The sequence below is a fragment of the Rhinoraja longicauda genome, chromosome 14 (genome assembly GCF_053455715.1).
Source record: "Rhinoraja longicauda isolate Sanriku21f chromosome 14, sRhiLon1.1, whole genome shotgun sequence".
NCBI classification, from domain to species: domain Eukaryota; kingdom Metazoa; phylum Chordata; class Chondrichthyes; order Rajiformes; family Arhynchobatidae; genus Rhinoraja; species Rhinoraja longicauda.
In genome coordinates this window covers 34,722,359-34,744,080 of record NC_135966.1, presented here as the reverse complement: position 1 = coordinate 34,744,080, position 21,722 = coordinate 34,722,359, and the positions used below count along the sequence as shown (strand labels likewise).

The 21,722-nt window shown below is 41.5% G+C and overlaps 1 protein-coding gene across 1 annotated transcript in view; it reads left to right on the top strand.

The window, feature by feature from the left end:
- LOC144599770 (protein diaphanous homolog 1-like) overlaps positions 1 to 21,722 on the top strand; it is an 83,713-nt gene that overhangs the window by 42,789 nt on the left and 19,202 nt on the right. The window contains exons 2-4 of the mRNA XM_078411007.1: positions 13,192 to 13,218; positions 15,333 to 15,482; positions 20,248 to 20,349. Coding sequence (XP_078267133.1) covers positions 13,192 to 13,218; positions 15,333 to 15,482; positions 20,248 to 20,349 — 279 coding nt within the window. The remainder of the gene's footprint in view (positions 1 to 13,191; positions 13,219 to 15,332; positions 15,483 to 20,247; positions 20,350 to 21,722) is intronic.

Genomic DNA, 21,722 nt, shown 5'->3' with positions numbered 1-21,722 from the left:
ATGCTGCCTTTCGGTGCTGCCTAAATGTGGAATTTGCATTCTTGTGACTGCGGTTTCCTCCTATAGCTCTGGTTTCTTCCCACATCCTTTAACAGTGTGTAGGTTAATTGGCCTCTGTAAAATTCTCCCCCTAGTGTGTCTGGGGTGGGGGGGAAGCGGATGATAAAGTGGGATAACATAGATCTAGTATAAATGGGTGATCAATGGTCAGCATGAACTCATTGGGCCGAAGGGCCCATTACCATGCTGTATCTCTAAACTAAAGCTCAACTAAATGTCAAGCAAGCCACCCATTTTCAGTTGCTCATTTCATTTTTTGCTGTATTGATTTCAAAATATGGACAAAACAACATTTTTTTAAAGACTTTCAAGTCTTGACTTTGTGTTTAGTGCAGATATAATTCTATCTATTAAATTGTACCACTCTCCCTTGGTCTATATGTATAAAATGTCACTTTAGAACCATTTTCTGAATTGCTGATCAAAAACAAAAAATATTTGATTTCACTTTGTCAAAAGTATTTATTTTGTTGATCTTGAGTATGTTTTGGTACTGGTACTCATTTCAGTTGGAACAGAGGTTCGACAATTATTTGTACAACAATTAAATAACAGTTGAATTGTGTGCAGGAGTGGACAACGGATGATGAACCAAAAGTGGTGCTGTGGGTGGATGGGTCCGTTGCATAGAACTATGCTGTGCGTCCAAACTGCACAGTCATAACAGCTGGTTATTATGTGACTGTAAACTGTCAGCAGTAATTAGTTGTATTGCAGGGGCATTTTTAAACCAAAATGCAACAAAGTTGAAGTTCTTTTCAGCACGGAGACTTTTTAACTCTTGTAGCCTTGCTGTATTTTGCAGTTTGATGAATAAACTCCTTGGAGCCATTATTTGTTTTAACTGCAAAGCTACATTTGATTGTGTTTTTAGCTTAATCAATTTTTCCTTTTCTGCAGAGATGCTGCCTGACCCGCTGAGTTACTCCAGCATTTTTTTTTCTATCTTCGGTATAAACCTGCATCTGCAGTTCCTTTCTACACATTAATATTTATTGATGCAAACATACCAAATGAGTAACAGCATTACTCACAAAACATTGTAATGTATTGATAGTGGTGGAATTTAATGGTGAAATAGTTCGAGTCAAGAGTGTTTTATTGTCATATGTCCTGAAATGGAGCAATGAAACTCTTACTTGCAGCAGCACAACAGATGTGAACATAGTACTCTGTAAAACTCGTAATAAACAAAACAAAATGTTCAATGTGTATAAAAATAGTGTTGCCAAGTCTACATATTTTGAAGCTTATTTGGAGGTTGTAGTGTTTAATAGCCTGATGGTTTCAGGGAAGAAGCTGCTCCTGAACCTGGATGTTACAGTTTTCAGACTCGTATACCTTCTTCCCAATAGCAGGAGTAAAATGAGAATGTGGTCAGGGTGGTGTGGGTCTCTGATGATGCTGGCTGCCTTATTGAGACAGCGACTCTTCTTGATCTCGTCAATGGTGGAGAGGCCAGAACCAATGATGAACTGGGCAATGTTCACCACTTTTTGCAATCTTCTTTGTTCCTGAGTGTTTGAGTTGCAGATCCAGGCCATGATGTAACTAGTCAATCTGCTTTCCACTCTACACCTGTAGATGTTCAAGAGAGTATTCCTTGACATACTGACTCTCCTCAATCTTCTCAGGGCATAGAGACGTTGATGGGCTTTATGATTGCATCAATGTGCTGGGTCCAGGACAGATTTTCAGAGATATGCAGTTTTTCCATTTGTCTGTTTTCAGTCACTAGTATATAATGTAGAATAGGCCACACTCAATTCAGTGGTCAGAATTTTTAAAAGTTGTATGTCCAGAATCAGCTAAAAACCATAACGCCTTTCTGAAACTGTGCATCACTGCCTTTCACCAGCAATGCACTTGGAAATTGAGTTTGGTTTCGAGATGTTCATTGGCAAAGTCAGTAGATTAATTAATGATTAGATATCCAAAATAAGCAGGTCAAATTGTGATAAATAGAAAAGCCAATTAAGTCAGAAAAGGACTGAGAAGCATCCTTCCCTCATCATTAAGAATAAGATCAGTTAAATATTATGCTGCCATGTTTAATAATAAAGCCAGTATTAGTACACAATCAATTGATGATTGAAGTAAAATGACTGAGTGACGAATCTACACTGGTCCAATGGTAGATGTGTCACATTTTTGAGACAACAGTGTTTTACTTAGTAGCAAACTGATAAATTTAGCTATCAAAGTTGCAGAGCAGCCAAAGTTGATATATTCAATCAATGTGTCTTTAGTAAATTTCAATAACCAGGGTTTCCTTCTCTAACTTGAGCAGAGGAGCTATGACTTGGTCTCGAGTTGTTGGTGTGCTATGGAGCCAAAGTTGTGCATTTCCCTGGAACACTTGGATTGACTGATGGGGACATGAGGTGGAGTTCTGACGATTGTCTTTGTCTTTTGATTACCTTGTCGTAGTCTAATCTTATGCAGTGTAATGACTGAAAAAGAAAATCATGAGCTGATGATTGGAATTTATCGTTTACTTTTGTTAAGTTAAACAAAATGGCTGTTGCATTTCCCACATGTCTCTAGTGACAATACGTCTGTGGATGTATAGTGGTGATATGGATTGCCCTGTCGCGATGAAAAACATTTATTTATAAATGACTACTTTCTTTTTCACTTTCTGATTTAAACACGTTCTAACGGGTAAGATTGGTACTAGAATATTTTTTTTAAATGATTCCTCTCTTTTGGATCACCTTAAATATGTTTATTTACAGTGGAGTCCTCCCAACTGCAAATAAATTTGTTTAATTTCCATTGAGCCTTTTATCAGGTCCACCAGACATGTGGCTGATAGATTTTTATCTGCATTTTCAGAACAGTTTACATTGAATATTTACTTTGTGTAGTTTCTAAAACCTGATGTTAAAAGACATGTTTTTTTCGTTGTTGGAGCAGTTTAACAATGTAACAATAGCACACTGATTTGTTTGTTAACCTGTGGTTGATTGATTGAAAGATACAGCATGCAGAGAGGCCCATCAGCTCACCGAAGCCAAGCCAGCCATCGATCACCCATTCACACTAGTTCAAGTTTCACACTTTTGCATCCACCCCCTACATACTAGGAGCAATTTACAGAGGCCAGTTAACCTCCAACCTGCTTGTCTTTGGGATGTAGAGGAAACTGGAGTACCCAAAGGAAACCCACACGGCCACAGGGAGAATGTGCACACTCCACATTGACCCTAGTTCAGGATAGAACTCTGTTCTCTGGCGCTGTGAGATAGACAGGTTTGGAGGGATATGGACCACATGCTGACAGGTGGGGCTGATGTAGCTGGGACATGTTGGCCGGTGTGGGCAAGTTGAGCCGAAGGGCCTGTTTCCACACTCTATCACTCTATGACTCTATATCCATAATTTGCTGCTACTTGATAAAACAATCCTGCTTAAGGATCCTAGAGTGAGAACACTGATACTTTTGTTCTTTCAAAATGACATAAGGAACAAAATTGGGGCCTGGCAGTATGACCTGGGGTGAGAACTTCACTGTTATTAAGATCATGGCGGACCTTTGATCCCAGTCTTTCATGACGTGTATAATTCGAAGCATTTGTCACAACTTAGATTTTTTAATGTTATCTTGATTAGATGGCCACAGTCTTGGTTAATAGCATTGCTACATGACTAGAACTGCAACCTCAGCATCAGTAAACAAAAATGGCATTGCTTCACACTGGCTTTATAAACTAGGGCTTCTGACAAAACTTTTTTCAGTCTTCATTACATTTATCCAGGAACTTGACCATCATTCTGCCAGAGCAAACAGTAGCACAGCTGACAGAGCTGCTGCCTCAGAGTGCTAGAAACATGGGATTGATCCTGATCTCACAGATTGCAATCTGTGTTTAATTTGCACATTCTTGCTGTGACCAAATGCTCTAATATCCTCTAATATCCTCCCAGATCCCCAAAACATGCGGGTTTGTAGGTTAATTGGCCTCTGCAAATTGCCTGTAGTGGGTAGAGAGTGCTTGCAGATGTAGGATAACATAGAACTAGTGTGAGCGGTTGATTGATGGTCAGCACGGACCCAGTGGACTGAAGGGCCCGTTTCCATGCTGTATCTCCAAAATGAACTAATTGGCTACTTGATTCAAAGTTTTTCAATACGTTAAAAATCATGGAATAAAATATTGCAAGATGCTTCACATAAAAGAATGAAAGCATTTCCTAGGAGTATCACTTCATATTGAATGGATTACATTGTGCAGTTACTGTTTATTTACATGCATGGGCACCCAATTGTGAAGTACACAATCTCATAGAGAGGAGAGTGATGAACAGTCATTCAATCAACACTGCAAAAGGATATTGATTTAGGTAAGTTACTTAGTTCCTGGAATGGAGTTTGTAGAGGCACCACCGTTAGGTACTAGGATTGAACACTTCCTACTGCAAACAATCTGTGAAAAATGATGCATTTCAGGGGTGGAGGACAGGCTGCCAATGTGCTACTTCAAAAGATCCATCATTGTACCAGTCCCAAAGAATGCCTCTCCAGCTTGTTGGAAAGTCTATCACCTCGGTGGTCATGAAATGCTTTGAGAGGCTGATCAAGAACCACATCTGTGCCTTCCTCCCTCGCAATATGGACCAGCTGCAGTTCGCATACCGTCCGAACAGATCCACGGATGATGCGGTCTCCCAGGTTCTGCACACCGCTCTCTCGCATCTTGACAGCCAGAAGGGGGGCTATGTGAGGATGCTGTTCATTGATTTTAGTTCAGCTTTCAATATAATAGTCCCCACCAGACTTGCTGAGAAGCTGCTGAAACTGGGGCTTAACACTCCCCTGTGTGCCTGGGTCCTGGACTTTCTCACCGCCAGGCTCCAAGTGGTCATGATGGGGAGACATACTTCTAACCCCCTCACCCTGAACACAGGATCCCCCCAGGGTTGTGTCCTTAGCCCCCTACTGTACTCCCTGTACACACATGACTGTGTGGCCAGGTTCAGCTCCAACTCCATCATCAAGTTTGCTGATGACACTGTGGTGGTGGGCCTGATCTTCGATAACGATGAGAAGGCCTGCCAGGAGGAGGTGGCTGATCTGGCACTCTGGTGTCAGGACAACAGCCTCCTCTTGAATGTCACAAAGCTGATTGTAGACTTTAGAAGGGCTTAACATCCGACGAAGTACACGCCACTGGAGTTAAATGGGATTACTGTGGATAGGGTGAGCAGCTTTAAATACCTGGGAGTCCACATCACAGAGAATCTGACATGAACAACACACATTGCCGCACTGGTGATGTGCTCAGACAGTTGAGGAAATTTAGAATCTCTCTGAGGATCCATCAGTGCTTCTACTCTGGGGCTGTAGAAAGTATCTTGTCCGGGAACATCACAATCTGATTTGGCAACAGCTCTGCCCAGGACAGGAAGGCTCTGCGGAGAGTAGTGCATTCGGCTGAACGCACTATGGGAACTACACTCGCCCCCCTGCAGGACCTATACATCAGGAGGTTCAGATCCAGAGCCACAAACATTATGGGGGACCCCTACCACCCCAGCAACGGACTGATCCAGCTGCTATGGTCAGGCAAATGCCTCCGCTGTCACACTATGAAAACAGAGAGGATGAGACAGAGTTCCTTCCGACAGGCCATCAGGACTGTTAACTCTCATATCACCAGGGACTAATTTAATCTACTGTATTAATTTATTTTTTGTGATTAAAAAAAACTTCTATTCTGTTTTGTAGTTTAGCACAATCCGCAGGCGTTGCCACTTTCATTTCACTGCACATCTTGTATATGTATGTGACAAATAAACTTGACTTGACTTGACTATAATGATGCAGGCTTTATGATTCCATGGGATTGTGTTACCATGTACTGCCTGTCACCAGAGTGCTGTCTCACTACCACTAGCTCAAGAACACAGCCAAGGTCACTTCTTACAGTCCTGATATCTGCAAGCCAATTCTTACGGATAATGAAAGACCGAGATAGAGTTGACATGGATAGGTTGTTTCCAGTAATAGGAGAGTCTAGAACCAGAGGGCAGAGCCTCAGAATGTAAGGGCATAACTTAAGAATGGAGATGAGGAGGAATTTCTTTAGACAGAGGGTGGTGAATCTGTGGAATTCATTGCCAGAGACGGCTGTGAAGGTTGTGAAGACATTGGGTATTTTTAAAGTGGAGATTGATAGGTTCTTGATTAGGAAGAGTGTCTTTATATTTTGGGAGGAAGGCAGGGGAATGACTTTGAGAGGGGAATATAGATCAGCCATAATGGAATGGTGGAATAGACTTGATGGGTTGAATGGCCTAATTCCACTTGTCGGTTTTATGGTCTGACCTTTGGTTGCGAAAATCTGTTGGATGTCATTCTGAAATGTATGGAGAGTTATTTGTTGCGGTTAAAGGGCTTAGATTACTTGTATTTCAAGCTCAAGGTAAGGTACATACCCCAGAAATGCAGGACATATGGAAAAGTGCAGGAAATTGAAATAGTATTTCTTTCATGTAGCAAGAGCAAATATGATGGGCTAAATGGCCTCTTTTTGGGCTTTATAATTCTCTCATTTTGGAATTGTGATTCATGTTCTCCTTCCACCTTAAAATCCTCTGAATTCTGGTCCACGTATGAGGGCCATTCTTAGTCACGTGTGTGACCAAAAATGGAGAATTAGGAGAATAAAGGGGTATGGGATTTTAAGATATTAATAGAATCAAAGGAAATGTGATTTGTATAGGGAAATGGCGCCGAGTTAAAATTCAGCTGTGATTTTACTGAATGCTGTAAATTCTCACGTTTACAGTAAGAGTCCACTGCTCGGTCTTCCTGCTGTTTCTAATCTACCTGTTATTGCTTTCTCAAAGTAGATACTACTATTCCCCACTCGTAATGTCAAGCTAACTAGTCTTCGGTTCCCAGTTTTCTCATTCACTTCATAAATCTTACCATCCACTTCATTGGAGACCCTCAGACTATCTTTAATTGGATTTTACTGGACTTTATCTTGCACTAAATGTTATTCCCTCTGTCCTGTATCTCTACATTGTAGATGGCATGATTGTAATCATGTATAGTCTTTCTGCTGATTGGATAATACACAACAAAAAAAGCTCTTCACTGTCTGTCAGTACATGTGAGAAAAAACTAAACAGAACTAAAACTAAACTATCTAAATTGTACCCTTGTGATAAATTCTGATCATCAACTCATCAGTTCCAATGGCTCTGATGAATCTACAATTTTTGGTTCTAAACTGGATTTGATTAATGTCATTTCTTTCCCTGGCAAGATGTTTTTTTAATCTGTCTGAATCGACTTAGATTGTTTTCTCTGGAACACCAAAGGTTGAGGGGAGACCTGGTAGAAGTATATAACACGATGAGAAGCATTGAGAAAGTAGACAATCAGAACTTTTTTACCCCATGTGAAAATTTGAAAGACTAGAGGGCACCCCATTCAGGTTGTGGAGGCAAAGTTTAAAGGAGATGTGTGGGCAATTTTTTTACACACAGAGAGTGGTGGGTACTTGTAAGGCATCGCCAGAGATGGTGGTGGAAGACAATACACAAGTAATAATAATAATAATAATAATACATTTAATTTATATAGCGCTTTTCAGGATACTCAGAGACGCTTTACAGAGCAAACAAGAAATAAAAACAAACAAACAAACAAAAGATTTGTCCAGACAGAGTGGTGTTTAAAAGGCTTTTAGATAGGCACATGGCTATGCAGGGGATGGAGGAATTTGGATCATGTGCAGACAGATAAATTATTTTTTCTTGGCATCAATTTCGGCACACATTGTGGGCTGGAGGGCCTGTTCTTGTGCTGAACTGTTCTACGTTTCTATTTTTCATATGAATTGCAATGACATTAATAGTATAGGCACAAAACATTTTTGCATACTTTTCACAAATAATTTTATAAGTTATTGCAGCTTGGAGGTCTACCATTTGACTCATTAAATGCAAGGTGCTTCTTTGTAAGAGCAGCCCAGTCAGTTCCATTCCCCAGCAATTTACCCAGTAGCTTCATTGGGTTCTCTGTGCACCCACGCCAGGGAGTATTCATTCAATCCAGCTCTTACAAGAAAAACAAAATGCCCGAACCATCACAGTATATCTCATTCAATAATTGTAAACATAAAAATCTGTCAGACTTGTTTAATATCCATTCCTTCCTCTTGATTCATAATTTGCATCCTGAATATTTGTAGGATCCACTTCTGCCAACTTTATTGTTGTTAACTGCTTGTTTTCCATTCTTGTCTTCCAGCAGATGCTTGTTTTCTTCTGTCTGTTTAATGTTCGAGACACAAGTCCCATCCTGTTATTATTATCTCCCCAATTTCCTTTTGCTGTCACTGACCTACCAAGACTCAGAACATGCACAGGACATCTAAAATTACCACATCGAACACGGAAAATAAATCGGGCAGGATCAAAACTTGTTCAACTCAATTCCTTCTTACTCTCATCTCTCAATTTTAACAATAAAATGACCTGTAAATTTTGACACTGACTGGAAACGGGAGAATGGAGTCACAATTCAAAAGTAGAGGTCAGCTGACTTCTACTGAAAAACATGTAGTTGTAGGTCATAAGCAAGTGCAAAATTACGAAAATACAAGGAACTGCAGATGATAGTTTATGAAAAAAGGCAAAGAGCTTGAGTAACTTGGTTGGTCAGGCAGCATTTCTGGAGAAAGAGTTATGGTACGGGCTCATTGGCCCAACTTGCCCACACCGACCAACATGTCTCATGAACACTAGTTCTACCTGCTTGTGTTTGCCCCATATCACTCTAAACCCATCCTATGCATGTACCGGTCTAAATATCTCTTAGATATTGTGATAGTACCTGCCTCAACTACTAGGTGACATTTTGGGTTGAGACCCTTTTTCAGACTGATTGTGGGGAGCTACAACAGTGGAACCATAACAAAGTATTGGTACTTTTGGGGAGGTGGGGATGAGGTGAAAGGGTTGCAGATAGTGGAGGAAAATATGCACCTGTATTAGTGCTTTTATTGTGAATGTAGCAATAACTTCAAGCTGCTTCATAAATTACTTCAATTAAGCATTTATGTATTTCAAAGTGCACCACTCCCCTCTGGTGGAAGCAGTCCTGAATTACAGCAGTTCTAACAAATTCTGAAAATAATCAAAATGCTGGAGTAACTGCAGGACAGGCAAACAGATTTCCTGTTTGCTAAACTCTTTAACTCCTCCTCCTGGTCCCATACTGACCTCTCTGTCCTGGGTCTCCTCCATTGTCAGAGTGAGGCGAAATGCAAATTGGAGAAACAGCACCTCATATTTTGCTTCTCTAAGTTCAAGTAATCCTTGCTTTCCCTCTGTCACCAGTGTGGGAGGCCCCTCGCACACTAGTTCTCCTACTAGTTTCACTGCCCTTCTGATTAATTTTACTGTTTGTATGCCTCGTTGTCACCTTCCCCATAGCCAACAATGAACAATTGTACATTTTCTTGAGGTTATCTGCTTTGATCTGTTCTTTTGACACCTTGCATGCTCTTTGTACTCATCACATCTCTAGTTTCCCTCTCCCCTGATTCTCGGTCTGAAGAAGGGTCTCGACCCGAAATGTAACCATTACTTCTCTACAGAGACGCTGCCTGTCCCTGCTGAGTTACTCCAGCATTTTGTGTCTATCTTGAGTGTAAACCAGTGTTTTACGCATAATAAATCCTGGCTGGTTGAACTCTCCATTAGCTGGTATTTCAGCTTGTGTGTTTGGTCAGTGAGGCTGTTTGTATTTAAATGAAATGTAATTGCTGACTTGAAGTGTTTCTAATACATTAATTTAAATATAATGGTGCTCATTTTTAAAGGTATGAATGAGAAATCAGGTAATTATTTGACCTATTAGTTTCACATCTGTTGTGAGGAGATTGTTGAATTTATTAAACACTGTGGTAGAGCATTTAGAGAAATAAAGACATTGTGATTTTGCAAAGGTAAATCATGCTTAGTCGAGCTAATTACTTTTTTTGAGGAGCTTGGCAGACAACAACGCCAGATGCATTTTATATGAACTTCCTTAAAGTATTTGGAAAATTTATTGGCTTGGTGAAAGCTTGTGGAATTGAAGGAGCATTAATCTGTGTTGAAGATTCGATTGACAACAAGGTGGAGGCAAAGGACAGGTTCTGTACTTGAATTGGAAGGAACGTGGTAGTGTCCTCAAGGATCTGCAATGTAATTGCTATTTATTAATGATTTGGAAAATGCAATAAAAAGTAATACATGCACATTTTCAGATAGCAAGATTTGCAGGACAAGAAATAGTGTAGGTAGGATAAACGTTCAAAGCAATGTTAGTAAAATGTGTGGTTGAAACTGCGAACAGTAGATTTCAACTAAGATTGATGTGGAGTTCACCAGCATTTGATGAGGAAACTATGGATCTGCATATTGATTAAATTATGCCGAAAATGTGAGAGCAGAGAAGGTTTGTAGAGATTTATCAGTTAATGCAAAAATATCTGAATGGTAAGGTCAAGTACAGAAGGCTATTGTACAAACTAAAGCAATGTTAGCTTTTCCAATTGCAGGACTGATATCTTAAGAGGAGGAAATATTCCTGTGCGTGGGCGATCTCTGCACTCTGTGCATTCTTGGTCACCGCTTTAGAAAGGTTATATTGGAATCTGGAGCAGTGCCTCACAGAATCACCAGAATGTTACCAGGAACCTGGCAATTAAATTTTAGGAGAGCATATTAACTAAGCTTAAATCCCCGTGATTTGTTTTAGACTTTAGAGATGCAGCGTGGAAAAAGGCCCTACTGCTCACAGAATTTGTGCCAAACAACAATCACTCCGTATGCCAGCATTATCCTGCACACTAGGGACAATTTACAGAAGCTAATTATCCTACAAACTTTGAGTGCCAGTTATAGTGGTCTCAGGGAGAAGTTACAAACTCCTTGCAGACAGCACCCATAGTCAGGATGGAACCCGGATCTCTGGCGCGGTCAGGCAGCAACTTTACCACTGCGCCACTGTGCTGCCCTATTACTTTTTATGGATTTAGGAAATGCTGAAACTTTCTCTTTGGTTGGAAGTCTGAAGTAAGTCAGAGTTGAAGCCCCTTAACTGCAAAGTTAGCACCCACATCAAGTTGTCAAACCGTAGACTCATAGAAGGAGGTCTGAGTGGCCTACTCCATTCTTTGATTTGGATTCCAATGATAGGACAACTTTTGAGGAGCTTGCATTGTAACTATTTATGGAGTGCATTGGACCAAGTATTTTCTTTCCTTGGTTCTATGCCTGGCCAGTTGTGCATTGCTGGAAAATGCTGACACAGCGACTCCCAGGATTATAGAAGTTCTGATTTACGGAAATTTGACTATATGCAAATTCTCCCGTACATTAAAAAAACTTTTTTTCAAGATAGACAAGTTTCCTTTCACAGCTCCCCAACCTCCCACATCCTCAGCTTCCTATTTATCTCACGGGTTATCTGCTGTACCCCATTTATGTAGCACAGTTACAATTTGATTGCGTAGATCTCAACTGACATTTGGATGTGAATGCTTTGTTAGCTTAACAAAATAATATTAAAATGGTATTTAGTATTCTGTAACAACTGGCTATAGTATGTAATAAAATGGAAATCTACACTGCTAGATTATACCAAAGATAAATACAAAATGCTGGAGTATCTAAGCGGTGCAGAACCTGGCGGACTGGTGTTCGGATAACAACCTGTCCCTAAATACCACCAAGACCAAGGAGCTGATCATCAACTTCCGTAGGTCACATAACGGGGAATATGCCCCGATCTCTATCAACGGGGACAGTGTGGAGAGAGTGTCCAGCTTCAAGTTTCTGGGCACTCACATTTCGGAGGACCTAACATGGTCCAATAACACTGCTGCGCTGGTCAAGAAGGCACAACAAAGACTGTTCTACTTAAGAACACTGAAAAAGTCTGGTCTACCCCAACAGCTGCTGACGACCTTCTACCGCTGCACCATAGAGAGCATCCTAACGCATGCCATCCCTGTGTGGTACCTCAGCTGCACGGAGGCAGAAAGGAAAGCTCTACAGCGGGTAGTCCATAGAGCTCAGAGGGCCATCGGAACACAGCTACCAGACTTGGAGGGCATCTACAACACACGATGCCTCAGAAAAGCCACCAGCATCCACAAAGACTCTTCACACCCCTGCAACAGTCTGTTCGAACTCCTTCCATCGGGCAGACGATACAAGGCCTTCTACACCCGCACCTCCAGACTCAGGAACAGCTTCATCCCCAGGGCCATAGCTGCTATGAACCGGCCCTGCTGAGCCGGATGGCCACAACGCATAGATCAACTTGCACTTTACCCTGTCTAAAACTGTTACAATTGTTTCATTTCGTTGGGTTGCTGTTGTCTAAATTACTTAAATTATTGCATCGTATGGGAGGCGCATTCCCAATCTCGTTTTACCCCTGGGTACAATGACAATAAAGATATATTGTATTGTATTGTATTGTCAGACAGCATCTCTGGAGAAAACGAATAGGTCATGTTTTGGGTTGGGACTCTTGGTCAGTCTAAAGAACAATTCCGACCTGAAACCTCACCTATCCATTTTCCCCACAGATGCTGTCTGCCCCACTGAGTTACTCCAGCATTGTGTGTCTATCTTTATATACAGCATGTGTTCCATTAGTTCAATAATGGGCAGCGTTAAAGTGAACGCAAGATTTTTGATTTAATGATAGAATTACGGAAATCCAAGCAGAACAATGCAATATGGGTAGCTATAGAAAATGGACTACAGAGAAAGCAGTCCTGAAGGGAACAAAAATAGTACATCAGGGATAGGAAGCTCAACTATTTTAGGCAATGGATTTTTTAATCTTGGTTATTGGAATACTATTCATTTCTGACATATGGAAAAATGTGTTTATGGACAGTTCTCAGGAATACAACCCTAACGTAACAAGGGGCTTGCCTGTACAAAACTGATAAGTGTGACTTGGTTAAAATTACTGACAGGGTGATGCTATTTTTGCAATGCTATTTCTTTGCTCTTTCTTGGGTGTTTTCTGATTATTTTTTCTCCCCTTTGGTGGTGGACAAAAACTTATCTATTTCTTTCCATTTATCTTTCAATCTCTAGACATTTAAGAAGCTGATCCCCGATGAGGTAAGTGATTTTTAGATTTTTTTTAGATTTAGAGATACAGCGCAGAAACAGGCTCTTCGGCCCACCGGGCCCACGCCACCCAGCGATCCCCGCACATTAACACTATCCTACACCCACTAGGGACAATATCTTTTTAACATTTGCCCAGCCAATTAACCTACAAACCTGTACTTCTTTGGAGGAAACCGAAGATCTCGGAGAAAACCCACGCAGGTCACGGGGAGAACGTACAAACTCCGTACAGTGCAGCACCCGTAGTCTGGATCGAACCTGAGTCTCCGGCGCTGCATTCGCTGTAAGGCAGCAACTCTACCGCTGTGCCACCGTGCCGCACGTGGCTTGAATGCTTTATTTATGTTCCCTTTTTCATCCTTTTGTGACTTCCATGACATATTGTATAATATATAAATATATCACTGTGAATTGTGGCAATCTTATTATTTAGCAATAGATTTTGCCTTATAAACACCCAGTGAAGATGTACAAAAAAAAAATGCTAAAAATATTCAGCCAGTCAGGGAGTATCTATGCAGAGAGAAATAGAAGTTAACCTTTAAGTCACCATTCATCAATAAAAATGTTAATTTTATATATGAACTTGTCAACTTCTCAATGCCTGCAGATTTCTATTCATACCCAGAATGTGATAACATCTCACATTCTAGACATTAAAAATAGTTACTTAGCTACTTTGTCAACATAGGTCCTATTTTTATTTAATTAAAATTTACATTCCCTCATTTTATCAATGTCTCTTCATTGGCTTTGGTCCTCTGCCAAACCTCCGCACCCAAAATACAAATTGTTAGTGGCCTGCAAACTGATCACTCTGACCATTCCAACATTTGGTGCTGGTGCTCTTTCTGGCAAATATATCTACATGAAGACTTGAAATGGACTGGGGAAGGTTAGCACACTTGAACAGTATGAACTCAGTGCCATATATTTTCAGGAGAGCTGGGCAGGCTACTTACGAGACAGTGCTTGGGTTCCATTCCAAACAGCCCATCTTTTCCATTCAAACCAGTGATCACTCTTCCATCCGAATTCCATTTGGTCCATAGCCCTCCAATTCCAAAGCATTTCAAGTGTTCATCAGGAGGACTCTTAAATGCTATCTGCAATCAAGCTTTAACCATTCTCTTAGGCAGTACATTCCAAGTACTTACATTCTGGGTGTAGGAAGTCCTCTCATATCCCCTCTGAATCGTTCCTCATACCCTAAACCCATGCTCTCTAGTTTTATTTGCTGCTGATATGGGGAAAAGTTTCTTACAGTCTATCCCATCTATATCTGTCAGAATTTTATATAACTCAATCACGTCCCGTCTTCTTATAACTAAACCACTCCATTCCAGGCAGCATCCTGGTGAAACTGCACTGCACTCTTCTGAACAATGATAAACATAAAATGCTAGAGTAACTCGGCGGGACAGGCAGCAACTCTGGATAGAAGGAATGGGTGACGTTTCGGGTTGAGACCCCTCTTCAGACTGAAGAAGGGTCTCGACCTGAAACGTCACCCATTCCTTCTATCCAGGGATGCTGCCTGTCCTGCTGAGTTACTTCAGCATTTCGTGTCTATCTTCGGTTTAAACCAGCATCTGCAGTTCTTTCCTACACTCTTCTGAACAATGAAGTCCTTCCTTTAACCTGATGAACAGAACTGAACACAATATTCCAGTATGAGGTTTGACCAAGGTTTTATAAACGTGGAGCATAATCTACCGACTTTTGTAGTTCCCCCATCTAATGAAGTTCGGTGCCAATACAGATGTATACCTGTATTGCTACCTTCAAGGATTTATGGACTTGCTTGACCTACTCTTATTATATTGTATTTTGATGGATCCATCAATGAAAATCTGATTTGCCAGATGTGCTTTCATGTTTTCTCTAAAACCTGCATTTTGGGTAAGGGGTGAGCAAAATAGATTTTTTTTTTTTAAACTTTGTTTATATCTTTTTATAAATGGTGAACAAATTGAACCAATGCAGATGCAGGGAATAATGCACATGAATGCTGTTTGTAATAGATCAGACAGATGGACGTGCCTGAGTAAAGGGTACAGTAGAGATCATAATTAACAATTCTTTCCAACCCTACCTTGCAGCTGGAGCGATTCACGAGTATACGAAAGAAGGAAAAAGAAAAACCCACTGTTCATATGAAACACCCACCGACGCCAATTTATGAATCCCATTCCTCTCCACTGACAGACCTCACTGATAAAGCGGTGCTGGAACTGTTTGAGCAGATGTTGGTAGGTGCTTCATTATTTAGCCTTTTACGAGAACAATTAAAACATACTTTAACGTCAAAACATGATTTAACAATGTGCCTAGATGGATGAAAACATGATTAAATGTATTAAATGTTGAAGACATGCAACAGGTATAATGTGTGGACATCATATCATCATATCATATCATATATATACAGCCGGAAACAGGCCTTTTCGGCCCTCCAAGTCCGTGCCGCCCAGCGATCCCCGTACATTAACACTATCCTACACCCACTAGGGACAATTTTTTACATTTTACCCAGCCAATTAACCTACATACCTGTACGTCTTTGGAGTGTGGGAGGAAACCGAAGATCTCGGAGAAAACCCACGCAGGTCACGGGGAGAACGTACAAACTCCTTACAGTGCAGCACCCGTAGTCAGGATCGAACCTGAGTCTCCGGCGCTGCATTCGCTGTAAAGCAGCAACTCTACCGCTGTGCTACCGTGCCGCCCGACATCTGAGATAAGGATGGAGAATTTCATCTAAAGCTTCTTACCAGAATCATTTATCTGTCTTTTCTTGCTCTGTATGCTGACAAAGTTGTGCATTCAAACCATTTTGTATCTGACAAGTCTGTAAGTGACTGTCCTCGTCTTTGACAAGGACAAAGACTAAATGCTGAAAATTGAAATTAGAGAATGCTGAAACAGGTCTGGCAATGGAAGAAGAGAGTTAATATTTCAGGTCAATGCTTGTGGTGAGCACATTCTCATTTGGGAAGGACATAGTTTCTTGGAATTCAGACACAAGGAACTCCAGTTGCTGGTGCACAAAAAAACCCCACAAAGTGCTGGAGTAACTTCAGAGCTGAAAAGTCACCGATTCATGTCCTCCAAAGATGCTGCCTGACCCACTGAGTTACTCTAGCACTTAGCAATGTTTCTTGGAATTCCTTTACTTTCATTGTATGGTTGGGATTTGTCAGATTTCTTGCTCCCTGAAATAATTACAATAGACAATAGACAATAGGTGCAGGAGTAGGCCATTCAGCCCTTCGAGCCAGCACCGCCATTCAATGCGATCATGGCTGATCACTCTCAATCAGTACCCCGTTCCTGCCTTCTCCCCATACCCCCTCACTCCGCTATCCTTAAGAGCTCTATCCAGCTCTCTCTTGAAAGCATCCAACGAACTGGCCTCCACTACCTTCTGAGGCAGAGAATTCCACACCTTCACCACTCTCTGACTGAAAAAGTTCTTCCTCATCTCCATTCTAAATGGCCTACCCCTTATTCTTAAACCGTGGCCCCTTGTTCTGGACTCCCCCAACATTGGGAACATGTTTCCTGCCTCTAATGTGTCCAATCCCCTAATTATCTTATATGTTTCAATAAGATCCCCCCTCATCCTTCTAAATTCCAGTGTATACAAGCCCAATCGCTCCAGCCTTTCAACATACGACAGTCCCGCCATTCCGGGAATTAACCTAGTGAACCTACGCTGCACGCCCTCCATAGCAAGAATATCCTTCCTCAAATTTGGAGACCAAAACTGCACACAGTACTCCAGGTGCGGTCTCACCAGGGCCCGGTACAACTGTAGAAGGACCTCTTTGCTCCTATACTCAACTCCTCTTGTTACGAAGGCCAACATTCCATTGGCTTTCTTCACTGCCTGCTGTACCTGCATGCTTCCTTTCATTGACTGATGCACTAGGACACCCAGATCTCGTTGAACTCCCCCTCCTCCTAACTTGACACCATTCAGATAATAATCTGCCTTTCTATTCTTACTTCCAAAGTGAATAACCTCACACTTATCTACATTAAACTGCATCTGCCATGTATCCGCCCACTCACACAACCTGTCCAAGTCACCCTGCAGCCTTATTGCATCTTCCTCACAATTCACACTACCCCCCAGCTTAGTATCATCTGCAAATTTGCTAATGGTACTTTTAATCCCTTCGTCTAAGTCATTAATGTATATCGTAAATAGCTGGGGTCCCAGCACCGAACCTTGCGGTACCCCACTGGTCACTGCCTGCCATTCCGAAAGGGACCCATTTATCCCCACTCTTTGCTTTCTGTCTGTCAACCAATTTTCTATCCATGTCAGTACCCTACCCCCAATACCATGTGCCCTAATTTTGCCCACTAATCTCCTATGTGGGACCTTGTCGAAGGCTTTCTGAAAGTCGAGGTACACCACATCCACTGACTCTCCCCTGTCAATTTTCCTAGTTACATCCTCAAAAAATTCCAGTAGATTTGTCAAGCATGATTTCCCCTTCGTAAATCCATGCTGACTTGGAATGATCCTGTTACTGCTATCCAAATGCTCAGCAATTTCGTCTTTTATAATTGACTCCAGCATCTTCCCCACCACTGATGTCAGACTAACTGGTCTATAATTACCCGTTTTCTCTCTCCTTCCTTTCTTAAAAAGTGGGATAACATTTGCTATCCTCCAATCCACAGGAACTGATCCTGAATCTATAGAACATTGAAAAATGATCTCCAATGCTTCCACTATTTCTAGAGCCACCTCCTTAAGTACCCTGGGATGCAGACCATCAGGCCCTGGGGATTCATCAGCCTTCAGTCCCATCAGTCTACCCAAAACCATTTCCTGCCTAATGTGGATTTCCTTCAGTTCCTCCATCACCCTAGGTTCTCCGGCCCCTAGAACATTTGGGAGATTGTGTGTATCTTCCTCAGTGAAGACAGATCCAAAGTAACGGTTTAACTCGTCTGCCATTTCTTTGTTCCCCATAATAAATTCCCCTGCTTCTGTCTTCAAGGGACCCACATTTGCCTTGACTATTTTTTTCCTCTTCACATACCTAAAAAAACTTTTGCTATCCTCCTTTATATTATTGGCTAGTTTACCCTCGTACCTCATCTTTTCTCCCCGTATTGCCTTTTTAGTTAACTTTTGTTGCTCTTTAAAAGAGTCCCAATCCTCTGTCTTCCCACTCTTCTTTGCTATGTTATACTTCCTCTCCTTAATTTTTATGCTGTCCCTGACTTCCCTTGTCAGCCACAGGTGTCTCTTACTCCCCTTAGAGTCTTTCCACCTCTTTGGAATAAATTGATCCTGCAACCTCTGCATTATTCCCAGGAATACCAGCCATTGCTGTTCTACCGTCTTCCCTGCTAGGGCCTCCTTCCAGTCAATTTTGGCCAGCTCCTGCCTCATGCCTCTGTAATCCCCTTTGCTATACTGTAATACCGACACTTCCGATTTTCCCTTCTGCCTTTCCATTTGCAGAGTAAAACTTATCATGTTGTGATCACTGCCTCCTAATGGCTCTTTTACCTCTAGTCCCCTTATCAGATCAGGATCATTACACAACACTAAATCCAGAATTGCCTTCTCCCTGGTCGGCTCCAGTACAAGCTGTTCTAAGAATCCATCTCGAAGGCACTCTACAAATTCTCTTTCCTGGGGTCCATTTCCAACCTGATTTTCCCAGTCTACCTGCATGTTGAAATCTCCCATAACCACCGTAGCATTACATTTTTGACACGCTAATTTTATCTCCTGATTCAACTTGCACCCGATGTCGAGGCTACTGTTTGGGGGCCTATAGATAACTCCCATTAGGGTCTTTTTACCCTTACAATTTCTCATTTCTATCCATACTGATTCAACATCTCCTGATTCTATGTCACCCCTTGCAAGGGAATGAATATCATTCCTTACCATCAGAGCAACCCCACCCCCTCTGCCCACCTGTCTGTCTTTTCTATACGTTGTGTACCCCTGAATATTCAGTTCCCAGCCCTGGTCCTCTTGTAGCCATGTCTCAGTGATCCCTACAACATCATACTTGCCCATGACTAACTGAGCCTCAAGCTCATCCACTTTATTTTTTATACTACGCGCATTTAAGTACAACACTTTAACTTCTGTATTTACCTCCCCTCTCACATCGGTCACAATTGGCCCTGCCCTTAATTTCTTTTCCCCTCTAGAACTTCTGTTCCCATTCTTCCGAGAGTCTTTTGCAATATCTCCTGTATTCCCTTTTACCTCATCTTCATATTCCCTTTGGTTTGTTTACTCTGTGCGTTTGGACATTGTTGCATTGAGTCATAACGTAGTACAGCATGGAAGCAGGCCATTCGGCCCAACTCGTCCATTCTGACGAGTATGCCCACCTCAGCTGGTCCCTTTTGCCCACATCTGGCCCATATCACTCTGCATTTTCCTTTTATATAGGCATCTGTCCAGATATGTTTTAAACATTGGGGTTGTGCCACGCCTATCACTTTCTCTAGCAGCTTGTTCCATATTTGCATCATCCACTGTGTGATGAAATGGCCCTTTTAAGGTTCCTTTTAAATTATGTATCAGTTAATAGATAGGTTCAGCATCCTTGGGACAATTGTTTTTGTCAACTTTTTTGGTTGTACAGAGTAAATGTGAAAGTGGGATAACATAGAATTAGAACTCATACGAACAGGTGATCGAGTGGACCGAAGGGCCTGTTTCAGTGCTGTATCTTTCAATAAATCATTCAAAAAGTGTCCTAAGATAAACACAAAAAACTGGAGTAACTCAGCGGGTCGGGCAGCATCTCTGGAGAGAAGGAATGGGTGACGTTTCGGGTCAAGACCCTTCTTCAGAAGTGTCGTATCCTGAGCAGGTGTTGGTCTTTGTAGACCTGAAGTGAATGAGGGACGACATTATGAATTAAGGTTGCCAGGAATACTGTTTGTGACAGCAAAATCTTTTCTGTTCATTTTCATTTACAAAGAAAATTTATGATGTCTGTCCTTATCTTTTAATAGCTTGACATGAATTTGAATGAAGAGAAACAAAAGCCATTGAGAAACAAAGATTTATCGATAAAGAGAGAAATGGTTTCGCAGTACCTTCACACTTCCCATGCTGTGAGTGTTCTATTGTTCATTGTTGCTGCTGCAATTGTTTTGTGGATTCTTTGGACTTCCAGATTTTAACCAAGCTATGGTGTTCTTTGGGATTTGTTCTTTTCACTGCACAGTGATTCAATTTTTGACCACCTCTCCAACGTACTTATTTTTATTGTGAAGTTAAACTTGATAGTTATATCCAACCTACAGTGATTTATTGGAATTTGAACCATGGCTGGAAGGTGCAATGGTTACACCTTCGATAGTAACTTTCAAATAGGGGAAAAGCAGGTGAGTACACGAACTGGATTGCTTTTCATGAGACCTGTTGCATTCTTAATGGACCAAATGTGGTGCGAACCTAACTTAGTTCGTCAGCGAAGTTTTTAACAGCGAAGTGGACTTTTAAGTGCCTAAGACAGTCTGAGAAATGGTCCTGACCCAAGAGAGGTTGTTGTCTTGGCACCATGCTACTAAGTTGTATATCTCCTTCCTGTTGGTGATCCGGCATAGTGGTGTCAACTGCAAATTTATAATGGAGTTGGAGCATAATCAGCACATTTCTGTGCAATTCAGAATTGCACAGTCATGAGCACATTCAGTAGTGGCTGAGCACACAGCCTTGTGGGGCACCGGTGTCGAAATTTAACGTGGAGGATGTTTTATCACCTGTGTTTACTGATTGTGGTCTGCAGGTCAGGAACCCGAGAACCTGGGGATTGGAGGGGGTGGCGGTGGGTGTGGTGCGGAGTCTTGGTCCAGCAGTTTTGAGATGAGTTGGGTTGAGATTCTGATGTTGAAGGCAGAGTATAGTCAATCTATAGGAGTCTGACATGGGTGATGTACTGATGTACTTGATGGATTCATGTATGGTATGATTTGCCTGGATAGTATGCAAAATAAAGATTTTCATAGTATCTCTGTGCATGTGACAATAATGTAGCAATTTAGTATCCAGGAGTTAAGTGGACTGATCCTTAATCACTTAGCTATGCACTGAGGTTTTGCAACATGATTAAAGAATATTTAATGGAAGTCAATTTAATTGATTTTTAGCATAGCCAGTCAGTGCTGTGTTTATAACAGTAGAGTGAGTGAGTGGTGTTATTAAGTATATTCTGAGCCAATATAATTTTTTGAACTGCAGAGGAATTAAGGGTTGTGTAGACCGTGCAGGAATGGGATTTAAGGTCTGATTAGTGTGACATTGAATAGAGGAGGAGTTATGAGGGTAGACATGAAATGTTGGAGTAACGCAGCTGGGCACAGTCATACAGTGTGGTAACAGGCCCTTTGGCCCAACTTGCGCACACTGGCCAACATGTTCCACCTACACTAGTCCCACCTGCAGTGTTTGGCCCATATCACTCCAAATCTGTCCATGTACCTGT